We start from the raw sequence: 24,366 nt of genomic DNA, 5'->3' as shown, positions 1-24,366 counted from the left end.
TTTGTTTATTTTGAGTAAATATAATGATTGACAATAAAACGTGCTCCCCTTTATATTAAAATGTTTTTGAAAGTTCCAAGTTGTCACTGAAGAAAATGCAAGGAGTTATGTTTAAGGCAATATATGATAAAAACAGTCCTGCATCAATCATGACCTTCTTGTAACTAAATGTCTTCCAACCCAAGACAAGTCCGAGTCAAACAGGCAAGACCTTAGCAGGCAGGCAAAGTCCTTTCCCTCACAAAGCTACCTGAAATGCTCTTGGCACCTTGTTCAAACCAAATCTATGTTAAGCAATTAGATGCAAGAAATGTATTCATAGTTCAAGATATAAAGAGTTCACTTCATCAGAAAGGCAATGTCCCCTATTTCACAAAGGATTAATCCCAATTACTTAAGTTCAGGACAACTGGGTGTCTTAATTATTTTTATACATGCACCGAATAAAAGAGAAAAGAAAAAAATAACAAAAAAACCCCAAAGCTTTCCGAAGTTATTCTTCAACGCACAAGAAAATCAACAGACTGAGAACGTGAGGCGTCCGAATCACTGAGAAAGCAGAAGGGGCAGGGTGGAATTTACCGAGTATACCATTTCTTTGATATCAGGATGCTCACTGAAACCTCCAGCCTTTATTCACTGCTTTTAAGTAATCATGGGAACTTCGACATCAGGAAGCTAAAAAATTTTGGAATTATTTTAAAGCAACAAACAAACAAACAAAAGTAGAATCTGATCTTACACAACTCTTTGGGGAAATATTTTGTCCATCTTCTCTGTAGGTTGGACTCATGGGATGTGATCTCGTTTGGAGCTTCGCAGTGCATTGTTCCCTACTAAACAGACCAAAAGAGCAACAGTCAGAATTTGGGGCATTTGGAGGACATGGGTTTTCAAATCGAGGACTACCGATTTTTTGGTTATCCTAACGATAATGTTTGAATGGCAAAGAAAAAAAAAAACCTAAATAATAACCACTTGAATTTCTCACATTTTATTTCATTTAGATTAAACTATAAATAAAATGTCACCTAAATGCCACATACTTGCTTACAAACAAATGCTATTTTTAAGTGGGACTATAATAAACTACATGTATTAAAATTTTTCTATTCCTTTCCCCTTATCCTAAGTGTAGGAAGAGAACAAAATAAAGCATATATTCTCAGAGAAAATAATTATTTTAAAAGGTTAGGAAGTTTTGTTGGATTCATGTTTCACACTAAGATGAAGCCTATTTTAAAATAGATAAAATAACAAAACTTTCATGTAGTTGAAAGTCTGAATTAATTTGAAACCTGTCAGAATCCCCAGAAAAATCAAAGTTTTCAATTTAAAAATGCACTGTTAATTCAGGTAAAATATGGTAAACACAACACGAGTAAGAGAACAGTTTAAGCTTCCAAATGAACTGGAACAAAAAGACTTTTCTCCAATATAAAATATAATATAAAAATAGCATTCTCAATATTCTACCTTAGCCTGGAGTCTCTCATATACTTTTATTCCCATTACCTCAATGAAGTTTCCAGGATCACAAGTATTTATTCTCTGAGCAGCTGCTTCAATATACATGAAACGGAAACTGACCATTATGTAATAAATTGAGTCACTGACTTTCAACCACAAGCCATATCAGGATTCCTTCACAAATAGTGAGCTATACTAAGTATTTCCAAAAGATGAAACAGTAATTCAAAAAGATAAGATTACAATGAATGCATGTTTTGGTGGTAACTCTAATAGAATAACATTCTTTAGACTAGTTACTAAATAATTTAAATGTCTGAAAAAGCTATTTTAAAAAGACCTACTGTATTGATTTTTTTATACACCCCTATTCAATAACCCAGATAGCCAAATACTTAAGACAAATGAGAAAAGCAGATAAAGTAATAATTTGAGAATAATCTCACCAGCCAATGTGCTAGGCTGATGGAAGCACTGAAAATTCAGTGTGTGGGAGGAGGCAACCTGCTATGTCATACTAAGCAGTGGATTGTCCTTCTTTAAGAATAGATTAAACACACATAAAAAAAAAGCTATACTTAAAAATTGAAAAAAAATGCTTAAATATTAAAAGTAATTCTTCTCACAGAAAATATTAATAAAAAAGAAGACTGAAACATTTATCGGCTTATTACACAGGACGCATACCTAACAGCACACCCTGTTAACTCACTTGTAGCTGTTCTCTGTACCCATGTACCTCTTTGCCTTCGCAAGAAATTTTCAAAGTAAGTTCCAGGCCTCATGCCCTAAGTTGCCACATGCCCTTCAATCAACTACAGACTTCCACTCACTCTGAAAGCTCTGTGAATCAAGTCACCAATGATCTCCTACTTGCTCGAGCAAATGAGCCATCATCTGTCCTTACTCTCCCTCGCTGATCTCACAACAACACTAGGGACAGTGTTTTAAAGATGCCACATCATTTGGTTCCATAGATTTATTCTTCTCTGTTGCTCTCCTTGAGGAAACTCCTTCACAGTAACCTTCACTAAGTTTTCTTTCTCTGACCATCCCATACATGCTAAAATCCCAGGGTGGTGTCTAGTCTTATTTATTTCCCTTTTACACGCTTTCCCTAGACAATTCAATATACTATTAGTTTTTCAAATAATAAGCATCTTCGATGACCAAATCCACATCTCTTGCCCAGATGGCTCTCTTGACCTCCCTCCCCATTACAAATACAAGCTGAATAGTCCTACCTCCAATTCAACATGTTCCAAAATAAATTCATTATATTGCCCCTAGAATACACTCCAATGCAGACCAAGTAAAGCAGAGGCATTGCTGAAGCCAGCTTCTGGGGAAGGCAGTTGAACCAACGAAAGAGGAAGGTCAGTATCATCACTAAAATCTGGCTGGCACAAGAAACATAGGACATGAGGCATAGAGGTTTCATTTCTTGCCACCGAGACTGTCCCCAGCTGCTAACACAATTACCTGAAACTCTAAGTAGGCACAAAGACAGCTCCAAACCACAGTGATGGAGCTGGAGGTCAAGGTGAACAGTGAGAGAGGGTAGGAGGCAGAGCTCAACCGTATATATCTTCTTAGGAAGGATCACAGGTGCTACCTGCCACCCAGACTAGCCAGTCGTGGGGCTCATGAAGACAGCCTACAGTTAGCACAGGGGACGTGATCACAGTGAGCTCACGATTATGGTGCCCGGGCCAGTTAGAAAACAGAGAATGTGGCTCAGTTAACCTCAGGATGCCAACACTAACACAGAAAGAAAAGTTTCATTACATTATAAGATGCCCTGCCAGGAAAAATGCCTTTTTGGTCATCGTAAGGAGTAAAACTATAGGAAATATACATTTTTGCCATTCACATTTTTCCTAATGCTAAAATATTTCAACAGAAACCCAGAAACATGCTCTCAGCGTCTCTGTTGATCCCAACTACTAGAGAAACATTGACTTGTCCCTATAAAGAAATAAGCAGTGACATACATATAAGATTTAAAAGCCTAAAGAAAGACCAATCAAATGTCCTCCTGCGAAAGAAATGCAATACATTTTTTTAAGGGAGAAACTTCTAAAACATATTTTTAATGTGTGCCCTTAATGTGATTCAAGTGAACACCGCAAATGTAAAAAGGAAATGAACTATCTGTGATCATAAAAATGTGCTTACAAATGAAAAACATGATTACCTGCCAAATGTTAAAAGCAAATGGAAGAAAACGGCTGATTAAATATAGCACAAAATCAAAGCAGTGAATTAGAAAACGCGCTCAAGAAACAGTCTAAGAACACAAAGGAAACAACAAAGGGACGACGGGAGTGAATGAAAATGCAGGCGATAAGGAAGACAGATGACAAGGCTCCCGCACTGAAATAATGTGAATCCCAGAAGGAGGAAATAACACAGGACCGTGGGAAATAAGAGTTATACGGCAGGGACAACGGAAACTCAGATTGCATCAGAGAGGAGCCGAAGGGAACACGTCCGAGACCACTTCCAGCCAGAGCAAAGGCGCAACGCCACGGGGACGGTGGGAGCTGAAGGTCTGCCAGGCTCAGGCTCCGGAAACAACGGGACACAGCAGACGTGTGACTCTGGAGAGAAGCGGGAGGGACTCAGAGTTCCTCAAGGTAGAGAAATCAGGTCAAACTCAGCAGAGACAGGAATGGCGCTCCCTGCTCTTGAGAGGAAGCTGAAAGCCAGTGCGGGGATTGTTTCTGAAAGCTGCGGTTTATGAAGGAGCGAACAGGCCCCAGAAAGGCAAAGAACACAAACACAGCCTCGTGTGAACAGGGCAGAGGAGTCAAGATGAAGAGGTACGGTATTTGAATCCCCAAATTCCTACAAACAGGAAGTAGGCTGAGAAAACCACTTGACTTCAAACAAGCCATTTCTTAACGGTAAAAGAAAGGTAATTCAGAGAGAAAAACCCAGAGCCATGAAGAACACTCCCAGGGAGCAGCACTGAGCCCTAATCAGGAGACAAGCGCCAGACTGGATGCCTGGCGACATTTCAGAATTGCTGTAGAATTCCCATTGTTATGTGTCTCCCATTTCCAGGTTTTTTTCTTTTTTGACGGAAGTTCTCCAGTCTCTCTCTCACCACTGTGTTTGTTGGCTACATGGGTGGATTGGGGAGGGGGTGGGTGTAACTCACTCCTTTAGTTTGCAGGTGTTTAGATTGGAAGAAACCACACCAAAGAAGCCTCGGCTACTCTCTGGATATGTTTTTTATCAAGTTTACTGAGATATAATTTATTTATAATAAAATCTACCCACTTAAAATGTAGAATTTGATAAGTTTTGACAAATATATAAACCGGCATAACCATCACTATAACGAGACAGATTCTTTCTATCACACCCAAAAGTTCTCTTGAGCTCCTTTGGAATCTGTCTACTCCTTTCTGCAAACCCAGGCATCCTGGTTTTGTAGCATGTCAAATACATGAAATAGAATAGCATGTACTTTTTGTCTGGCTTGCCTAACTGAGGAAAATGTTTTTGAGATTCAGCCATGTTGTTGCACGTATCAAAGGTTCATTTCATTGTATTGCTTGTTATATTCCATTATATGAATGGACCACAATTTGCTTTGTTATTCATGTGCTGATGGACATTTAGATTGTCTCCATATTTGGGGCTGTTATGAACAAAGGTTCTATGAACATTCAGGTGTGGACATGCATTTTCATTTCTCTTGACTAAACACCTAGCAATAAAATTGTGGGGTCATATGGTAAGTTATCTTAAACTTTCTAAGAAATTGGAAAACTGTTTTCCAGCATAGTTGTGCCATTTTCTATTTCCATCAACACTGTAGGAGACTTCCAATTTCATCATGTTGTAACTCCATTGGTCTTCTCAGTCTTTATCATTTTAGCCGTTTTAAGCAGTATCACATGATGCTTTAAAATTTGCATTTCCCTAATAACAAATGATGTTGGCCATCATTTCTCTTTTTTTTTTAAGATTTTATTTTTTATTTTTAGAGAGAGGGAAGGGAGGGAGAAAAAGAGGGAGAGAAACATCAATGTGTGGTTGCCTCTTGCGTTCCCCCAGCTAGGACCTGACCCACCACCCAGGCATGTGCCCGGACTGGGAGTTGAACCAGCGACCCTCTGGTTTGCAGGCCAGAACTCAGTCCACTGAGCCACACCAGCTAGGGCTTGACCATCTTTTCATGTGTGTATATTAGCCATTTATACATTTTATTTTGTGAAGTAAAATCTTTTGCACGTTGAGTTGTTATCTACCTTTTCTTGAAGCTGTAAGGGTTCTTCACATATTCTAGACAAAAGTCCTTTTCTCGTATTCTGTGCCTGGCGAAGTAATTTTCCAAATGGTGTCTTTCCCCTAAAAAGTTTTAACTCTGATAATCCAGTTACAGTTTTATTTTCTTCATTTTTTATATACTATTTTAGAAATCTTTGCCTACCCCAAGATCACAAAGATTTTTGTTTTCTTCTAGAAGTTCTTTCCTAGCACTTTTATTAAGGTCTATAACCCACTTCATTTCTTTCCCACATGGATATCTACTTGTTCCAACATAATTCAATGAAAAGACCTGGCTTTCTTGATTAATTCTTTTGCCATTTTGGTGAAAAATCGACCATAGACACATAAGTGAAGACCTATTTCTAGAATCCCTATTCCACTTCATGGACCTACCTATCCTGTCACGGAAACTACAGTCTTTATCACCGCAGCTTTAATTCTACAAATCAGGGATGTTAAGAACTCTTTTCTTTTTTTTTTTTTAATTGCTTTGGTTTTTTTCATGGATAACTTCACTCAGGCTTAGGAAGTTCCTTTCTATTCCTAATTTTCTGAGAGTTTTTATCATAGATGACTGTTGCATTTTATTAAATGTTTTTCTGCATCTATTTAGATGATCACATGATTTTCCTTATTTATATTAAGAAATAAATTTTCGAGTGCCAACCAAGCTCTTATTCCTCGGATAAGTCCATCTATTCATGTTATAATATGCTTTTTATATTTTTCTGGACACAGTGTGCTAATTACAAATTTTTAAATTTATGTACATGACAAAATATTGGTGCATAGCGTTATATTCTGGTAACATCTTTGTCTTCTTATGAAAACAAAAAACTGCTGACTTAAAATGAGTTGGGAAGCATTCCCTCTTTTTCTGTTTCTTGGAAAAATATCATGTAGGATGGTATAATTTTCTTCCATAAATGCTTGATAGAATTCACCAAGAAAGCCATCTGAGCTTAGAGATCTGTGAGAAGGTGGTTAAATACAAATTAAATTTCTTTGGTAGAGATAGGGCCACTTATATTCCCCATTTTTTCTTGAGTTAGTACTGATGTTTGTGTGTTTCAAGAAATGTCTATTTTTTTCAAAGTTTTCACTGGTATAAAGTCATTTATAATATTTTCTTATATTCTTAATGTCTGTAGGATCTGTGTGAAGCCTACTCTTTCATTCATTCCTGATATTGCTAATTTGTGCTTTTGCTCTTATTTTTAGTTGTGGAAAAATACACCAAACATAAACTTTACCACCTTAACCATTTGTAACTTAAAGTTCGGTGGTTATAAAGTACATTTACATTGTTGGGCAATGTGATGACCACCACCCACCTCTAGAATTTTTCCGTCTTCCCAAACTGAAACTCTGTACCCTTTTAACAATTAATTCCCCACTCCCCTTTGCCCCCAGCTCCTGGCAACCACCATTCTATGAATTTGTCTACTCTGGGTACCTCACATAAGTGCAGGGTACAGTGTTTGTTTTTCTGTGACTGGTTTATTTCACTTGGAATAGTATCTTCAAGGTTCATCCATGTTGAAACATGTGTCAGAACTGTCTCCCTTTTTAAGGCTCAATAATATTCCATTATATGTACGTATCACATTTTGTTTATCAATCATCCGTTGATGGACATTTGGGATGATTCCATCTTTTGGCTACTGTGAATGACGATGTTATAAACATGGGTATACACATATCTGCTCAAGTCTCTGTTCTCAATTCTTTTGGACACATATGCAGAAGTGGGATTGCTGGATCATATGGTAATTCTAATACTTTTTGAGAAATTGCCATACTATTTTCCACAGCAGCCATGCCATTTTACATTCCCACCAGCAGTGCAAATGGGTTCCAATTTCTCCACATCCTTGCCAACACTTATTTTTGTTTTTTGTTTTTTTAATAGTTGCCATCCTAATAAGTGGTATCTCATTATGGTTTTGATTTGCATTTCCAGAATAATAAGTGGTGCTTATTTAGCATCTTTTCATGTGCTTATAGACCATTCACACAATATATTTTCTTTGGAGAAATGTCTATTCAAGTCCTTTGTCCATTTTTCAGCTGGCTTGTTTGTTTTCTTGATGAGTTGTAGGATTTTTTATATAGTCTGGATATCAACCCTTTTTCAGACATATGATTTGCAAATATTTTCTCCCATTCCATGGGTTGTCTTTTCACTCTGCTGATTGTGCCCTTCAATAAACAAAAGTTTTTGATTTTGATGTGGTCAAGTCTATGTTTTTTCTTTTGCTGTCATATCCAATAAATCATTGCCCAATGGACTGTCACAAAGCATTTCCCCTTTATTTTCAGGTTTTACACTTAAGATTTGTGCATCTTGATGTATGTGTGTCATACACTGATTTTTAAAGTTTACCACTAGACAAAGAATGAACTGCTACATGTATTAACATGGGAGAATCTGAAAACAGAGAAAAAAGCAAGCATCAAAATAATACATATGGTATAAGTCTGCTTATATAATTTTTTTTTTTAACGATTAACACGAAGTACAGGACAGCAGTCCTCTCAAGAGAAGGGGAGTGGAGGCAATGGGGAAAGAACACCAAAGGTCTCCTGGGGGATTGTCTGTCATATGCTATTTCTTGGCTGGGTTAAAAGGAAAGGGATGTTTATAATTGTTCTTTATACTGTACCTGTGTATTTTCATATACATTTTACTCATGTGCTATGTTTCACAGGCATAAAATATTTTAAGAGTAATGCAACTGCTGCATTAGAAATGATCTGAAAATTAAAATGAGAACTAACTTTAGGTTTCATGTTTTTGCATTCATCTGAGAAGCAGGTAATACTGTTATATGCCATCTGCAGGACAGTCTTTTTACGGTATTGCTAAATATGAATTAAAAATAAAAACAGCTCTGGCTGGTGTGGCTCAGTGGATTGTGTGCCAGCCTGTGAACCAAAAGGTCACCGGTTCGATTCCCAGTCAGGGCACATGCCTGGGTGGCAGGCCAGGTCCCTAGTTGGGGGCATGCGAGAGGCAACCAATCAATGTTATCTCTTGTGCACCGATGCTGCTTTCCCTCTCTTTCACCCTCCCTTCTCCTCTCTCTAAAATTAAATAAATAAAATATTTAAAAATAAATAACAAATAATAATGTAAGCATCAAGTAATACTGAATATAAGAAAATGAAAGTAACTTCCAATGATCCACAACCTATTTAATTTTTCAAAGGGACTTTTATTAAGGAATAAAAGAAAAAGAAAACTAAATGAAAAAAATGAGAAGCTTGACAAAAAAATGGCCAGAGATTCATAAATATTTTAAGACTTTGTATTTTTCCCATTTTCTACTTTAAAATAACAGATTTGATTATTAAAAATAAAAAACACCTTTAAAAGCCACACATTTAAATCAACATTTATTAATATATCTCTAGTTTAACAGTATAACACTCAAAAAGTATTTTAACTCACTTTAAAGTTAAGTTTTACAATACACTTATGAGCTATCATCCTTTTTTGTTTATTAAGAGGACAATCAAAACTGTTCCATATTATGATCTCACAAAAAAAAACAACTTGCTTGTGAAATAAAAAGATGCCATTATAAAATTCCACTCATTAAAAATATTTTTAAGAGAAAAAGTGACTAAGTTTGTCAAAAATCTGACTCAGTGAGGGCGGGGGAAAGCATAAAGAAATGCAAGGCCATTATTTTCTAAGCTATTCCATCTCAGTTACCATGTCACCAGTTGGCCTTGCCTTGGTAAACATCTAAGAACGGTATTTAATTAGTGTTTAACGTGGAAAATTAATGAGTGGCTAAGTGGTTTTATGTGCATGAAAGTCATGTCTCATTGAGACCCTAAGAAACAGTTTCCGTTCCGTATTAGGGAGCAGCCTTATTTGTAGAGCTCAAGGTTAAGTGTCTACCTAACAAGTGTTCATTGTATCAAAAATATCAATTTCCATACTAAGTGCTCTACTCCAACAAAATGCAGAAAATGATCATTGTCTTAATATAAATGACTAAATCTTTCTTTTTTGAGAAAGACTTTGTAGGCAGGGCTCCTCTGGAACCTGAGAATGACCAACAGAGGAGCAACTGGAAGCTGATCGCAGGTGATCAGCATCAAAAAGGGAGATTCCTGTGAGCTGCACCTAAGCCCCTAAGCACCGAACAGGGGCCTCCCCTGGGGCAGGGGCAGCTGATGTACCTGCCTCCTAGTCTCCACTCCCACTCCACTGCCCCACCTGGTCAGCCGCCCTTCATCTAGTAGGTCAGGTTTTGCAACAACCCAACAGAAGATCCAGGTCTAGAACTCCAAGTCCAGTAAGGGAGCCACTAATCACCTATGATTAATTAATTACCAAAATTTTAAGGAGGTAAAAGTGGATATACGGGTCAAAGATATGGTGACAGAGGGAGACTTGGCTTTGGGTGGTGAACACAATGCAAAATACAGAGGACGTATCGTAGAATTGTACACCTGAAACCTATATAACTAATGTGACCCAAATAAGTTTATTAAAATAAAAATAAATAAATAAAATTAAGTTCCTCAGTCACACTAGCCACATTTCAAGTGCTGAAAAGTCACATGTGGATAGTGGCAACCGTTCTAGATGGACAGCTATAGAACATTTATTTCCCTGACTGCAGAAAGTCCCACCAGACAGCACTGCTGTGCACTATCTGCTCAAACAACAGGGCTCTTCCTAAACAAAATGAGTGTGCTTTTTGTGACTAATATGTAACAATGGTTTACTGTGTGTAATCCTAACCATATTTATTTATGCCAATGAGCAAGAATCCCTAGGAAGGAAAGGTATCAATCAGCTTCCCCATATATTTATCCAACAACTTATGATCAGGAGCTCTTTATAGTGTTAGTGTCATTTACATATTAAAATGAACATTACCAAAGTAAAAAGAGTATACAGACTAAAAATTTAAATCCATATTTTTAAAGTGAAAAATGTTTTCACATAAATCAACAGACTCACAGGTACATTTTCATTATACTTGGGCACCCTCTGCTGGCCATGTTGTTAAACTGGCCCAGAAACGAAATGCCAGCAACATTGGGAGACATTTTTAAAGGACAAACACAGTCCCAACTTTTTGCCACAATGCATTCCTGGAAAACCACATCATAAAGAGGCATCACGTAACCCATGGAAAGATCTCATTAAAGCAAGATGCAAAAAAGTATAGTTCTCTATAATCATTGGAAATAGAATAATTCTTCTCCACGTCCTTTCTTATAGGTTTAGAGAGCACAACATAAATTTAAATATAAAACTTTAATTTACATTAATTTACATAAAGTTAACCTAACTATAACACGGTAAAAATAATAATTGTTTGCACACTCCTAGAATTTTTAAGTAATCTGGATGGTAGTTCTCTATAAAACGGGCATGTAAAGAAATCCCATCAATAGAGTTCTCTATCGTGAGCTGAATTAATGTATTTCCTCCACTGCCAAGCAGTATTTAAGGTTTGGGGGTGATTCAACTTTCCTCTTTTTCACCCTCTCCTAACTCGTAAGTCTTAATCAAAGATTCAAGGAAAAATAATAAGTGCTATTAAATCATTGTTTTTCATCTTTCCCTATCCCAGAACCTAACGGCACTGTGGGGACAAGCTCCCCGACCACATCATACTTCACTGAAAAGTCACAGAAATAATTACAAGCCATTAAAAGGAAGCTTTAAAACATTTTTCACCAAATTTAAGACAAAAGTAAAACCTATTATCTTGTGTCCTGTCTTTGAGAAAATGCACACGACATGGAGATGACATAATCTTGAGTCTAGGTATTACTCGCGCAGCTTCTAATACATAATACGGCAAAATGCAAAATGGAAAGAAAAAAAAAGGGACCATCCACGCTGTATTCTGTCTATCTATCCTGGGCAGAGATTCGCTAAGTTAGCTAAATAAAGATGCTTTCAAAGTCTCTTTTAAAACACAATTACCGCTCTTCACTCTGAGGGTGCGCAGAATTAACATGTGCGGTCAGAACCTTTGCATATAGTCACTTAACTTATTTATTTTTCTCAGGAATACAAAATTATTTTTAGTAACTCAAAATAATTAATGACCTATGGATTTTAAGATAATACCCTTTGGGGGGGATCATATAATTAGAGAAGCAAAACAATGCTCACACAATCTGACATGCAAGCCCCTGTATGAACTATTAAAATAACAGCCACCATACCAGTGATGACGGAGAGTTGTAGCAACAGCCAACACCTTCACAGGCCCCACGTCAACGACTCTCCATCTCCGTTTTACAAAAGATGAAACTAGGGTTGAGAGAAATTAAGTAACTTTGCCTGAGGACACATGGTTGCCAAGTGTCAGAAGTGCGATATGAACAAAGGTAAACTGCCTCATTTCAGCTCAGCCCAGAAATAACCAAGGACGAAGGCACAGTCGCCCAGGATCGCTAGTGTAACTCAAGTCAGGGAGTAGACAGATTGCTGCATAAAGAACTCAGACCCACAAGGGGTCTGAAATCATAAAGACCTGGATCTATCGCAGGCGAAGCTGCTTGGCCTCACTAAAGCTGTGGCCTCACCTATAAATACAGAGAGCAATCATGCCGGCCTCACGCAGCCGCAGAGGAGATGCTGTCAGGAAACTTACAAACGCCTGTGGAATAGAAGCTAGCGTACAGCAGGTGCTCCATCAGTGGGACAACGTGTGCCACCTGGGTTCTGTTTGAACAAATTAGAAATACGAGTGGAACACATAAATGTTTAATTATTTACTGAAAAAATTTCACTTATGTTTAAATCTGCATATTTGTTATATACAGTAAATTTATTAATGTGCGTCATTAATATTAATGATGTGTATGCCCAAAAAACAAGATGGTATTTTGGAGGGCAAATTGACTACAGCAATCAAAAAATAAGTGTGTGATTATTAGAAATAACATAGACACATGTACAAGAAAAAGTTTTTAAACTTTCCTCCCAGGCTAGTCCCACTCCCTAAAGGTAAAAGAGTTGTATACCGCATCCAGAAATATTCCATGCACATGTACACAGATGTAGCCACATAGCCTCTTTAAAATACACATACACACACACAAATGGAAGCTTACTATACTTTTATGTACTTCTTTTGAACTTTATAAAACTTAGAGCTCCTTCCATACTAGCCCAGACGTAGATTTCTATTGCCATTGCATAAGATGTTGAACCTACTAATAATCCCACTGGGAGTTCATCCATTAAATTTGTTAATGTGCGTAGCTATCGAAAGAGCAATTCCTTTTTTGCGAATCAATAATGGCCCAAAACATAGGCAGGATGCTGACATTCAATAAAGGCGTTCTTTGTAACAGGAAAAAATTAAGAGCAACAGACACAGGCTAACTTACAGCAAATCCACACTGTGCAGTATTATCTGCAATTGACGACACAGACTACGTGACATGGGTTTAAGACACAGTTAAGTGACAAAAGAGCAGGTCTCAGAAGAGTACATATAAGTTGATGTATAATTTTGTACTTATGTACGTGGGAGTGTGGGTATGTGTCTACTGCGGAGTGAAACACACCGAATTGTTTGTTGATGGCTATTACCTCTTGGAGGGAAGTGGAATGAGGAGGACGTGGAGAAGAGGACTGCTATTTTTTTTAACTCTGCATACTTCTACAAGGTTTTTATGACAAGCATGTATTGCATGCAGATTACATACTTTTCTAACATGAGGATAAAAACTCTATTAGTCATCTATTGCTGAGTAGCAGATTAGCTGACCATCGTTAAGCAGCACACGTATTTTCTCAGAGTTTCCATGCGTCAGAAGTGCAGGCGCAGCTGGCTAGGGCCTCTGCAGTCGGGTCTTACCAGAGCTGCCCGTTCATTTGGAGGCTCAACTAGGGGAGAATCCGCTATCCCCGCTCCATGGCTGTCAGCGGCCTTCCTTCCCTTATGGCTACAGAATTCAGGTAAGCTTGCTTTTTCCAAGCCAGCAAGGAAAAGACACCAGACTTCACAGCCTGTCTGCTCGTAGGACAGTCTCATCCATCACCATTGCCACATTCTATCAGAAGCAAGTCACAGGTCCTGCCCACATTCAAGGGGAAGGGACTTTACAAGACTGTGAACACCCAGAGGAGGGACCATGGGCCTCACTGGATCTCAAAGGCAGGCATCTGAAGGACAACCAGGAAGTAATGCGTATGGATATAGCTCACGGTTGTAGAACAAAAAGAAATTAGCCAACCTGTTCGGGACGAGATCTAAATCTCATGGTCTCATAGCAACATTTTACATTTTGGAAAACCATGCTCCAGACTCAAACATAATGGAAATATTTCATTGGGAAGAAAACAAGCCAATCTTTGACACAGAAATCCAATGAGACATCTCATGAAATAGCCGTGCAATTTGGAAAGTGGTTTTTTCTAAAAGAAAACAGGGCTAACAATGTAAGCTGAAAACAAGAACCAGGAGAAAGGAAAAAAAGCAAAGAGCAAAAGCAGGACAGGCCCAGCCAAGTGCTGAGGCCGTGGGATGGGACGCGCTGAGTCTGCAGGGTCCCGTGCAGGCCGGACGGAGAGAAGAGACGCACGATAACAAGCCTGGTCGGACATAACCTCACGCTACTTCTAAGGTGGTAAGAGCCGCGCCGCAGCCTCATCCTGCAGGAAGAATAAAGGCAGAGGAAAGGTGCCATCTCTCCTGAATAGGGAGTCCTAACAAAGAGGCTTCAAAAGGACCCTGCATCTTTAATAATATAAAAAGCCTGGGACACAAACAGCATAATCTAAAATGCCATTAGAAATACTTCACATACAAAAAGGTCTAAGTAAAGCAGGATTTTATAAAGTGATCAAAAAAGAAACACTAAGGGGGAAAATCTTTTAAGATTAAAGAGGTTTTTCAAAGGACAAGTTGAAGTGGTTGTAAAATTTATGAGGCAGCCTTAAACTTCAGTTCTAAGTAACAATAAATTATTCACTATAAAAATATACATGTGTCAAATATTATAAGCCTCTTAAACTTTTTAAAACAATTTCTTGCAGAACTGATTAGGTGGATTAGGTTAACGCGCGCGGACACTTTGTCATTAGCACAGTATGACCACTCGGGAGAGGAGCAGCTCTGGGCCTGAAATCGGAAGACGGACCGTCATCAGACCTCAGCACCGCTTCTGAGCTGAACTCACACATTGTGCACGTGGCCTTAAAATCAACTGTATTGCCGACAGCTGAACTAGATGTTAGTTTTCATTTTTAAATGTCTTCGTGTAAATAAAATTTCAAATATCTGTTAATTAAATTAAAATTTTAAAATAAATCAAACCAAGTCAATTGAGAAACACACAAGAAAAGATACACTGGGGTGTTTTGTTTCTGCAGCCCCAGTTGGCCTTTGGCCACGCCTATATTCTAGTACTTGGCCGGAAGGATATTTATGTGTGTCTTCTCCAGTTCCTTCACCGCCTCTATACTCCTCACAGTGTGCAAAAGGCAGCTCCGTATCCTGCAACCACACTGCTCTTCATTTCTTCTAAATTTGATCTTACCCTCCACTGGCTCTAAATTTTTTTAATCTCTGTGTGCCACTCCCTCCGCCACAACATACCTATCTCAAGGGTTTTTGAACAGATTAAATTAAATGTATGTGGCAGTACCTAACACCACCCAAGCTTCAAGAATGCATGCACTCACCGAATATAAGTGCTTATGAAGTTCCTAACAGTTTTCTGCCCAGTGTTAGGAACTAGAAAGAGAGTACGAACAGGAAAATCACAGCGCTTGCCTCTGGAAATTTATAATCTAGCAGAAAGGACAGAAGTGGGACCTCCACGCGAGTGATGACTGCGACAAAGAACGCAGAGTACTCTGGCATGCGTGAGTCCCCACCACAGATTCGGATGTCAGGGAAGGCTTTCACGTACTTGCGAGATCTGCAGAATGACTACGACCAAAGGCTTGCGTGCTTTTCCCATTACTTACTTATTATGTAACTGATAACTAAAGCCTTATACTTGAGTAATTTGCATTAAAATGCCATTTTATTATAGGTGGTCAACAAACAGAAATAAGTTACTTATTAAACTTGTGGAGATTTTACTATGGTATCATGTTCCAGAAAAATCAGGAATATTTAAAGAATATCCTCACTATATTTTCTCAAATTTTATCCTCTAGTATAACCAAGAAAACCGGAGAGCTCATTTATTTTCTCCCCTTAACTCTACCCTTATACACACTTTAATCTTTATGAACACTCCCACAACTACACACACACTGCACTGAAATTACCCTTGTATTTAACTCTCTTCCCTGTTCATCTAAATCAACAGTTCAAATGTCTGTAAGACTAAACAGATAACAAATGAGTGATTCGTCGTCGTCGGCAGCCGTCCGTCTCGAGAGACGATGGTGTAGCTTCTTAAGAGTCTATCTGCACCGCCGAGAATGGCTGTGCAGTCCGACTCGGGAGTGACACGGTATCTGTCTCCTCCCGTGTTGAATCGACATCTTGCGATGACGCTGGAGTGTCCTCTCCAGTGAAGCTGAAGCTACAGAGCCTGGGCAGGGTGATATGGAGGGTCTGCTGTTGCCCATGCAGCAGACCCCCCCTCTCTTCGCAGCTGAAGGACCCATATGCTACCAGATATTCTTCACTTTCTACAAAGATACAGTCTCTCTCCTCTTCTTGAATCATGTGATCCCCCTTTTTTACCTTTCTTCTTTCTACTTTTGGTATAATATAAAAAATGGAAAGCAAACACTTTACTTCCTCTTAACCCTACTAAATAAATAAACAAACAAACAAATAAATAAATAAATAAAAGCTGCAGCTCAATAATAGATACAATTGACCCCAAGCTTGGTGTCAGGAATTACCAGGAAACAGTGAATACTTGGAATAACCAAGTATTACTTAGCTCCAACGTATGACTGTCTTCCAGAAAGATTGCTAGGTTTCTACTTTTTAAAATAAGCCAAATATTTAGGTTTTTATACCAAATCCCCTAATTGTTAATTTTGAAAACTCATTAAAAAAGTCTTTAAAGACATTATGCACGTCAAACAAAACAAATCTATACACATGATTCATTCTGTCCAAGAAGACCACCAATTCTCAACCTCTGGTCTAACTCCCAAACACAGGGAATTCCTTTCGTTCAATTCACTTTTATATTCTAAACTCGATATTCATTGCACCCAGAAAGGAACCCAGCATTTAGTCAGACACCCAACAAATCTTCTGGCAAACACCTGATGCATTTCACAGCCAACCCAAGAACTGTATTTTTCTTTGTACGCGCATCACAGTCTCTTCACATCTCCATTTACCTGCGCAAAGCTAACAAAGATTCCACAATTCCACCTCTTCTATTTTTAAATCTCCTGTGAATGCAAAAATAAGTATTCACACCACCTCCTATAGACTAGTCATGTCTCTTTACTCTTCCGAACATGTCCTTAATTATATCGTATCTTTCTTTCTTGTCTCTCCATTTTAATGTTTCCCCTTTCTAATCAAAAAAGTTCATATGGACGGGATCTCTCGCTTTGTGTGCATCTGCTCTTTTACACCGCTATACCTGAGGTCCGGGAAACATACAACCAGACTACATCAACTATGAAGACATTTCAAATTACTAATAACATTTCTATATCTGATTAAGTAATAAACCAAAAAACATGTAGTAGAAAAGATTATATTTTTAACCACCTCAAATTTCAAATATTAAAATTACCAAGAGAATGGAGAAGAGTGAAACGTGAAGTATGGTACAAGTCAACTGACACCGCCCAGTATTTTAACATCTGAGAGAACAATGTCAAAGGTACAACTCGAAATTTGATAAAAGTCCTATTTAAATCTATGCCTCCTAAAGGCCAAAACTAATACTACAACAATAATCATCTTTTTGTGTATTTCAAAACTTAGAAGTTTACTTTTGTTTGCACTAAAAATCCTACTTAAGCTTAGTACTCTAGTAAAAAAGCAGTTTAATGAGGTTTATGTTTATATTCCTTATTTTATTAAATCAAAATAAATATTGTTCAATGAGGAGAAAAGAGAAATTCAAGCATAAGCTGTAAGATGGATATGCAAAATGTTACAATTTGCTATAGTTAATGTTTGTTGCAGTCATTGATAAATGTTCTTAATTCCTGCTTGTCATAAAGGAAAACAGAGAATTGTGTTATTTAAAGATTCTCAGGAACCGCTTTCCAAGCAATGAAAATCTTATATATATCTCAGATATTAAAAAAGTAGCTAAAAATATCACATAAATTTGAATGTATAGTAAATGAAAAATCGAAACTGTCATTTTACCTTCCCAATATCCCTTCACAGACCTCAACTTTAACAAAAATATAAAGTAAACTAACTACTTACCATTAAAAAGAAATAAGTAACAAGGAAAAACGAAATGTATGAACCAGTTCCGAAGACAGGCTAAATGATGAAACACATTCGAAATCCCATTTTCATAACATACCTGTGGATCTCCGGTGGCGACTGCACCAAAGAGCAATTGTCTCCAGAAGAAAGCTTCCACGATTCATTTAATTTGTGTTCACTCGTCCCCAGCTCACCCATTACCCAGTCTGGTAATCCTTCTGGACTTGAATCTTTTGCTCGTGCTGGATTTGGTTCATCAAAATAGATGGACTGATATTTTAAAAATCAGAAAAATTATTCTTTCAAAATGTACTATAATGAAATAACTAATTAAGATTTGCATCAAGTTTCAAGTTTGGTCACAACTTCCCAAATACTCAAATTCAACTACAAAAAATATATATATTAAAATGTATCATTAATACAAAATGAATTATGAAATAATAAAATATATAGATTGGATAATACAATTTAGTTGTGCTCCGCTGTATAGGAAATCTAACGAATGATAAAAGAGCATAACAGATAAATCTGATAATTACTTGTATTACAAAAGGAATATTAGCTTTATATAAACATAAGTGGAAAGTTCTTTCTAAATCATGTGATTTCTCATTTTTTCCATGATCATTAGCTACTCTGAAGCCCCTCTGTCCGCGCCCCCCCAAAAAAAATCAGTGGGCAGAGAAACCACAATGAGTAAAAATTAGGAATCCCTTAATAAGCTGAGTAGAACAGAGTTGAAGACCTAGGATTTAGTTCTGGCCATGCCATAAATGAGCTGGTAAGCCCAATGCAGGTCTCTAGGAGTCCTCACTATCATTTGTAAAAATAAAGCCCTTTCCTATGACTTTATGAAATTGAGTGTGAATGGGAAAACATAATAAGACTCATATCTTAATATCTGAATGTGTTTCAGAAAATGTTTTGCATTTAGTCATTCAGAAGAATGACATTAGCCCATTTATTCCTCTTTAAGTGAGCCAGGCTTCATGACATATTTCTGAAGAAAATTCTGCATTAACTGGATAATTTCTGCAACAATTCTCCTGATCCTACACAAAGCCCCTCAATGCTTAACCACATAGTAAGTACTATCCTAAAGACCACTGATTGTAAGCAAAATGTACAGCTCTACTTTAACAGATGATTGGGAACAGCATTAAAACTTCATGCATTCTCCCATGGATAAAGGTAGTATGGTCTAATTGTGCAGCATACCTCTTGAATGAATTTCTGCTTTAATAAAATACAAAAAAAAAAAAAAAAAAACCGTAAAAAATACATTACACAAGAATTCTACAATTCATTTTTCTACCCATACCTAGAACTCCAGTCAGATCTGCAATTAAGACATATTTCATGGTGACAAGCACCAAGACAGTGACAATTCATCAACCAAGTCTAATTATAACTGCCTTTGTAAGAAACCTTGTTTTGATCATGAAATTAAATGAAATACAGGAAATCACTTCTAAACTCAACTTACTATTGTCATTTTATTAGAAGTCACTCCATCTAACCTCTCATAAATTTTTAAATATTAAAGTTTAATAACTAAAATTTACTGACATATCTAAAACATCATTATAAACGGTGAAAATGAGTGGAAAATTAAAGCCCAAATTTTAAACTTCACTTTGAACTTTTTAGAAATATTGTAGAAGACTGTGGAATGACTAAATAAGTAAGTACAGGCCCCTTTCAGGCCAATATCGAACTGCTAGTCAAGGCGTAAAAAACTGAATCAGAGAAAAAAAAAAAAAAAAAAACATTAGTTTTCACTAATCTATTATCTAGAACTTGTCACTTACTAATATAACTATTCCCAAAAGGGCTGAAAAAATTGACAGTTTCAAAGAGACGAAATAAAACTAATCCATCTTTCGGTCAAGGACACGTACCATGTATGAAGGTAAAGTTGTCAGTGTCCCTGGTCCAGGTCGGTGTATAAAAGGGCCTTCGATCACTCCTCGCTTAAGCATATGCAGGAGCAGTTTTGCATACAGGTTCCGATTTTTCCTGCCCAATATTCCTGCACCTGTTCCCGACGGCTCACACAGCTTTCTAATCCAAAGTGCACATCTCTGCCGTTCTAGAAACGCATGAGAACTATTAAGAGACTTGATTTCTCAGTAAATCAACATAAATGAAAGACCTATATGAATCTGCTTTTGTCTAGAGCGGGGGTTGGCAAACTTATTCCGTAAAGGGACCCCCAGTGAACACTTCAGGCTCTGCAGGCCTGTGATCTCCGGCACAGCTGCTCCACTCTGCCGCTGGAGCGTGAAATCGGCCACACACCACATGTAAACAAATGGGCATGCCTATTTTCTAATAGAACTTTACCAAAAAGGCAGCAGGATGGATTTGACCCAGAGGTTACAATTTGCCAACCCCTCGTCTAGAGCTAAACAGTTAATTAGTAATCAGGTAAGACATATGCAAAGAAATATTTTCTCAGAAATAAAATCTCTGGATTACTGTCAAATAGTGATGAGATTAAGTCTGCTGTAAAAACATCTCTAAAATAATTTTAGTTGTGTTGGAAAATCTTTCTATAATTGCCATTATATAAACCAAGAGAGATAAAATGCAATCTTATTTGTTGAAGCATTTTAAACTTAATCTAAAATTAAATCTCAAATGTTTTATTTATTAAAGCTGATAATTTTCAGGGATTTGTAGTTGATTTACTTAGGGTTTTCTTTTAACCTCTCTAAAAAATAATTGAAGGCTATTTACATATAATTTTATAAAATAATTATCATTTTTAAAACTACCTAAAAGATATAGCACAGTTTAACCCACATATAATGACCTATTGACTATCTTATCTTGCCATGCATGACACAGAATTGTGTTTAGGTCTCATGAAAATGATTTTGACACTAATCTTTTACCAGCCTCACTCAATTTGAGGATTATACATCTAACACAAATCATAAGCCTTCTTTAAGCTCTTAGTTTCTAAAGGTCATATTCATTTATTGTTTTACCTACAAAAATTGCTGGGGCTGGATTTACTACTTTGCTCATGCCAGATTTATTACAACAGGTATAAGAGCTAGCCTCTAAAGAACTTTTGTATTTTCAGCTTTGAAAATTATATAATCACCAAGTAAGCTTCATAAACTAGTGGGCATACTTTGTGCAAAAAGAAAATGCAAAAGCAATCAGTTTTTCAAACCATGTATTTTTATATATGCCCTGTACCAAACTGAAATCCATATATTTTTGGAATGGCTTGAATTCAGTACAACTTAATAAAAAAGAATTCATTCCTCTACTTAAAATGATGAAAAAAATTATTTTCAAAAGTAGAATTGAGCTATCGGAAGATGTAAGTTGTTGACAAATGTTCAGATTCTTGCTTGGGGCGTGATTTCCCAAGTGCCCACTAAGAATTAACTCAGAGAAGGCCAGGATGCCCCAATACCAACAATGAGTCATGCGCCAAAGATTACAATTAGTCCAAATCTGGTACCTAAAATCCACTTCTAAGAAGATATATATGATGATAGTTTGATTTGAAATACATTTATAATGGGACATTTGAATAAAAACGTTTCCTAATTAGCAGATCTAAGACAAAAAGAACAAAAAGGTAGTGAATATCAGAAGATGACTGACAGTGTAGAAATATCATTAAATACTACCTCGAAAAATCGTGACGGAGCTGTGAGATAGGAAATAATCATTCTGAAGAACAGCACAGGAAGGAAAAGAGGTTACGGTCTGACATGCCAGCGGCAGAAGGGGAAGCTCGAGGGGAAGCCGGCGCGCAGGCCCGGGGGACCCGGCAGCACAACAGGTCGGCAACAGCAGTGGCCACCGCGTGCGGCTCCCTGGAACACGTGTCTAACACTGACCTGGTTCCTCGTTTTGAATATAGAGTTCCCTCAGATGCCTCAGGAAGCTAGGAAACTTGGACAGAGGAAAAGCCAGGTTCTTGGCCCTCCTCTAACCTTCCACTCCAAAGCTGCCACATCAGATTTACCTTTACAGCCAATCTTATGCCCAGTATAAGTCAGAGAAGCTCCCTGCCCCCCAACTCTTCATAATCGCTCCAAAGACCCTAAGTGATATGAAAGTTCTTTGACTTGAAACAGACTCTCACTCCAGAATTAGAGATAACAGGCCAGAAACTGGAGACAAGAGAGCAATAAACACTCACTCACACTTGGTTGTTTTTACTCCTTACCTAAGTATATGTTTGTTGATTTGAGAGATAGACAGACATTGATATGACAGAGAAACATCAATTGGTTGCTTTCTATACACACCCCAGGAATCGAACCTACAACCTAGGTATGTTCCCTGACCGGGGATTGAACCCACAACCTTTAGGTGTATGGGACCACACTACAACCAGCCAAGCCACCCAACCAGGGCCACACTTGATTTTATTCAGTCAACCCAAAGCATACAAGACCAACAGATTATTTTCTACTCCTATAAACAAAAGGGTCAGAGAGCAGATGGGCAGGAGGCCGCTGAAAGAAGAAGCATTCCCATGGTGGGAGAAAAAAGATGCAGGAAGAAACAGTCATGACTAACTTTAGAGCTGCATGTGGTTTAAACTCATGACATATAAGAAGTGGTATCACAATCTTCCCATGGTTTAGGGGGACATAAGTCACTAAATTTTTATTTACCCTCGAACAGCTCAAAGTAAATCCTACCTCAGATTAAGACAAAAATTGGTATTAACAGAATTCAGCTTTATTTCCATTTTGATGGTTCATTGATTTGATGAAATATTATAAAGAAAAAATTAATATTAAGAATCTAATTTTCAAACATAATCTTACCTGATCTATGGGGTAATTTTAAAACAAAGGGCTTCATATCTACCACAAAGTGATCAAATTCTGCATCCAGCTTCTCCCATTGTTCTTCTTCACTTTCCATTTCCACAATTCAGTCTGTAAAAGATTTAAAAATTAAAGTATTAAGGATCTGTATGCTGAGAGCTACAAAATTGATGAAAGAGTTGAAAGAAAATTCATTAGCATTGAATATCAATTCACCCCAAATTGATCTATAGATTTCATGCAATTCCAATCAGAATCCCAACCCTATTCTTGCATATACCCCAAATGATTCTAAAATTTATATTTTGGAAAGTTAAAGAAACTAGAGTTACAAAAACAATTCTGGAAGAGAGAAACAACATTGAAGGGTTCACATTACCCAATTTTAAGATTCCAGTAGTCAAGACAATGTGATATTGGTGAAAAGATAATACATAAGGACCAACGGAGCGAACTAAAGTCCAGACCAGAGTCCAGAAATTGACCAGTACAAATAAGGACAACTGACTTTCAACAAAGGTGCAATTCGTAGAGAAATTACAGTTTTGCAACAAATTATGTATAACAATTGGACATCCATATGCAAAAAAAATTACACAAACCTTAACCTACACCTTTTAGTGAACATTAAAAATAACTCAAAATAAATCACAGACCTAGGTGTAAAAATGTAAAACTACAAAACTCTTAGAAGTATGGGCAATGATTTTCATGACCCTGGAAAAGGCAAAGATGTCTGAGATACCACACGAAAAGCACTACCCATACAAGAAAAAAATGACAGACTGGATTTCAGCAAAATAAACTATTTCTGCTCTTCAAAGGACTGTTACAGGTCTGAAAAGAAAAGCCACAAACTCAAGAAAATATTTGTGAATAATATATCTCATAAAGGACTTATATCAAGAACATAGAAAGAACTCTCAACACTGTAAGGAAAAAAACGCAATAAAAATAATCAGCAAAATTTAGTGTCTTTACCAAAGAAGATATACAGATGACAAGTAAGCACATGAGAAGATGCTCAGCATTTCACCAGGGAAATGCAAATTAAAACCACAGTGAGCTCCCACTACACACCCAGTAGGACAGCTAAGATAAAAGACGCAGACAACGCCAAGGGCCGGTACAAACGCAGAACAACGGGAACTCTCCGCTGGCAGGAATGCGAAATGGCGCAGCCGCCTTGAAAAACAGGTTAGCAGTTCCTGACGCGGTTAAACATACACTTACCATGGCCCAGCAATCCCCCGCTTAGGTATTTACCCAGGTGAAACAAAATCTGTATTTACACAGAAACCTGAATGGGATGTCTCTAACAGTTTTTTCCTGCTGTGATCACCAAACACTGGAAACGGCCCAAACGCCCCTCACCTGGGCAAGGGATAAACTGGTAAAAGCACAGA

The 24,366-nt window shown here is 37.4% G+C and overlaps 1 protein-coding gene across 1 annotated transcript in view; it reads right to left on the bottom strand.

Annotated features, from left to right (window-relative positions):
* The window catches only part of CEP112 (centrosomal protein 112), a 307,227-nt gene extending 284,162 nt beyond the window's left edge, over positions 1-23,065 (bottom strand). The window contains 4 exon segments of the mRNA XM_090290788.1: positions 743-836; positions 18,241-18,413; positions 20,048-20,238; positions 22,958-23,065. Of these exon segments, the coding sequence (XP_090146914.1) occupies positions 743-836; positions 18,241-18,413; positions 20,048-20,238; positions 22,958-23,057 (558 nt within the window). The 5' untranslated portion in view covers positions 23,058-23,065.
* Between the last annotated feature and the right edge of the window lie 1,301 nt (positions 23,066-24,366).

The sequence above is a fragment of the Furipterus horrens genome, unplaced genomic scaffold (genome assembly GCF_987537825.1).
Source record: "Furipterus horrens unplaced genomic scaffold, mFurHor1.1.pri manual_scaffold_11, whole genome shotgun sequence".
In the NCBI taxonomy this organism is placed as follows: Eukaryota; Metazoa; Chordata; class Mammalia; order Chiroptera; family Furipteridae; genus Furipterus; species Furipterus horrens.
This window is presented reverse-complemented; position numbering and strand designations above follow the sequence as displayed.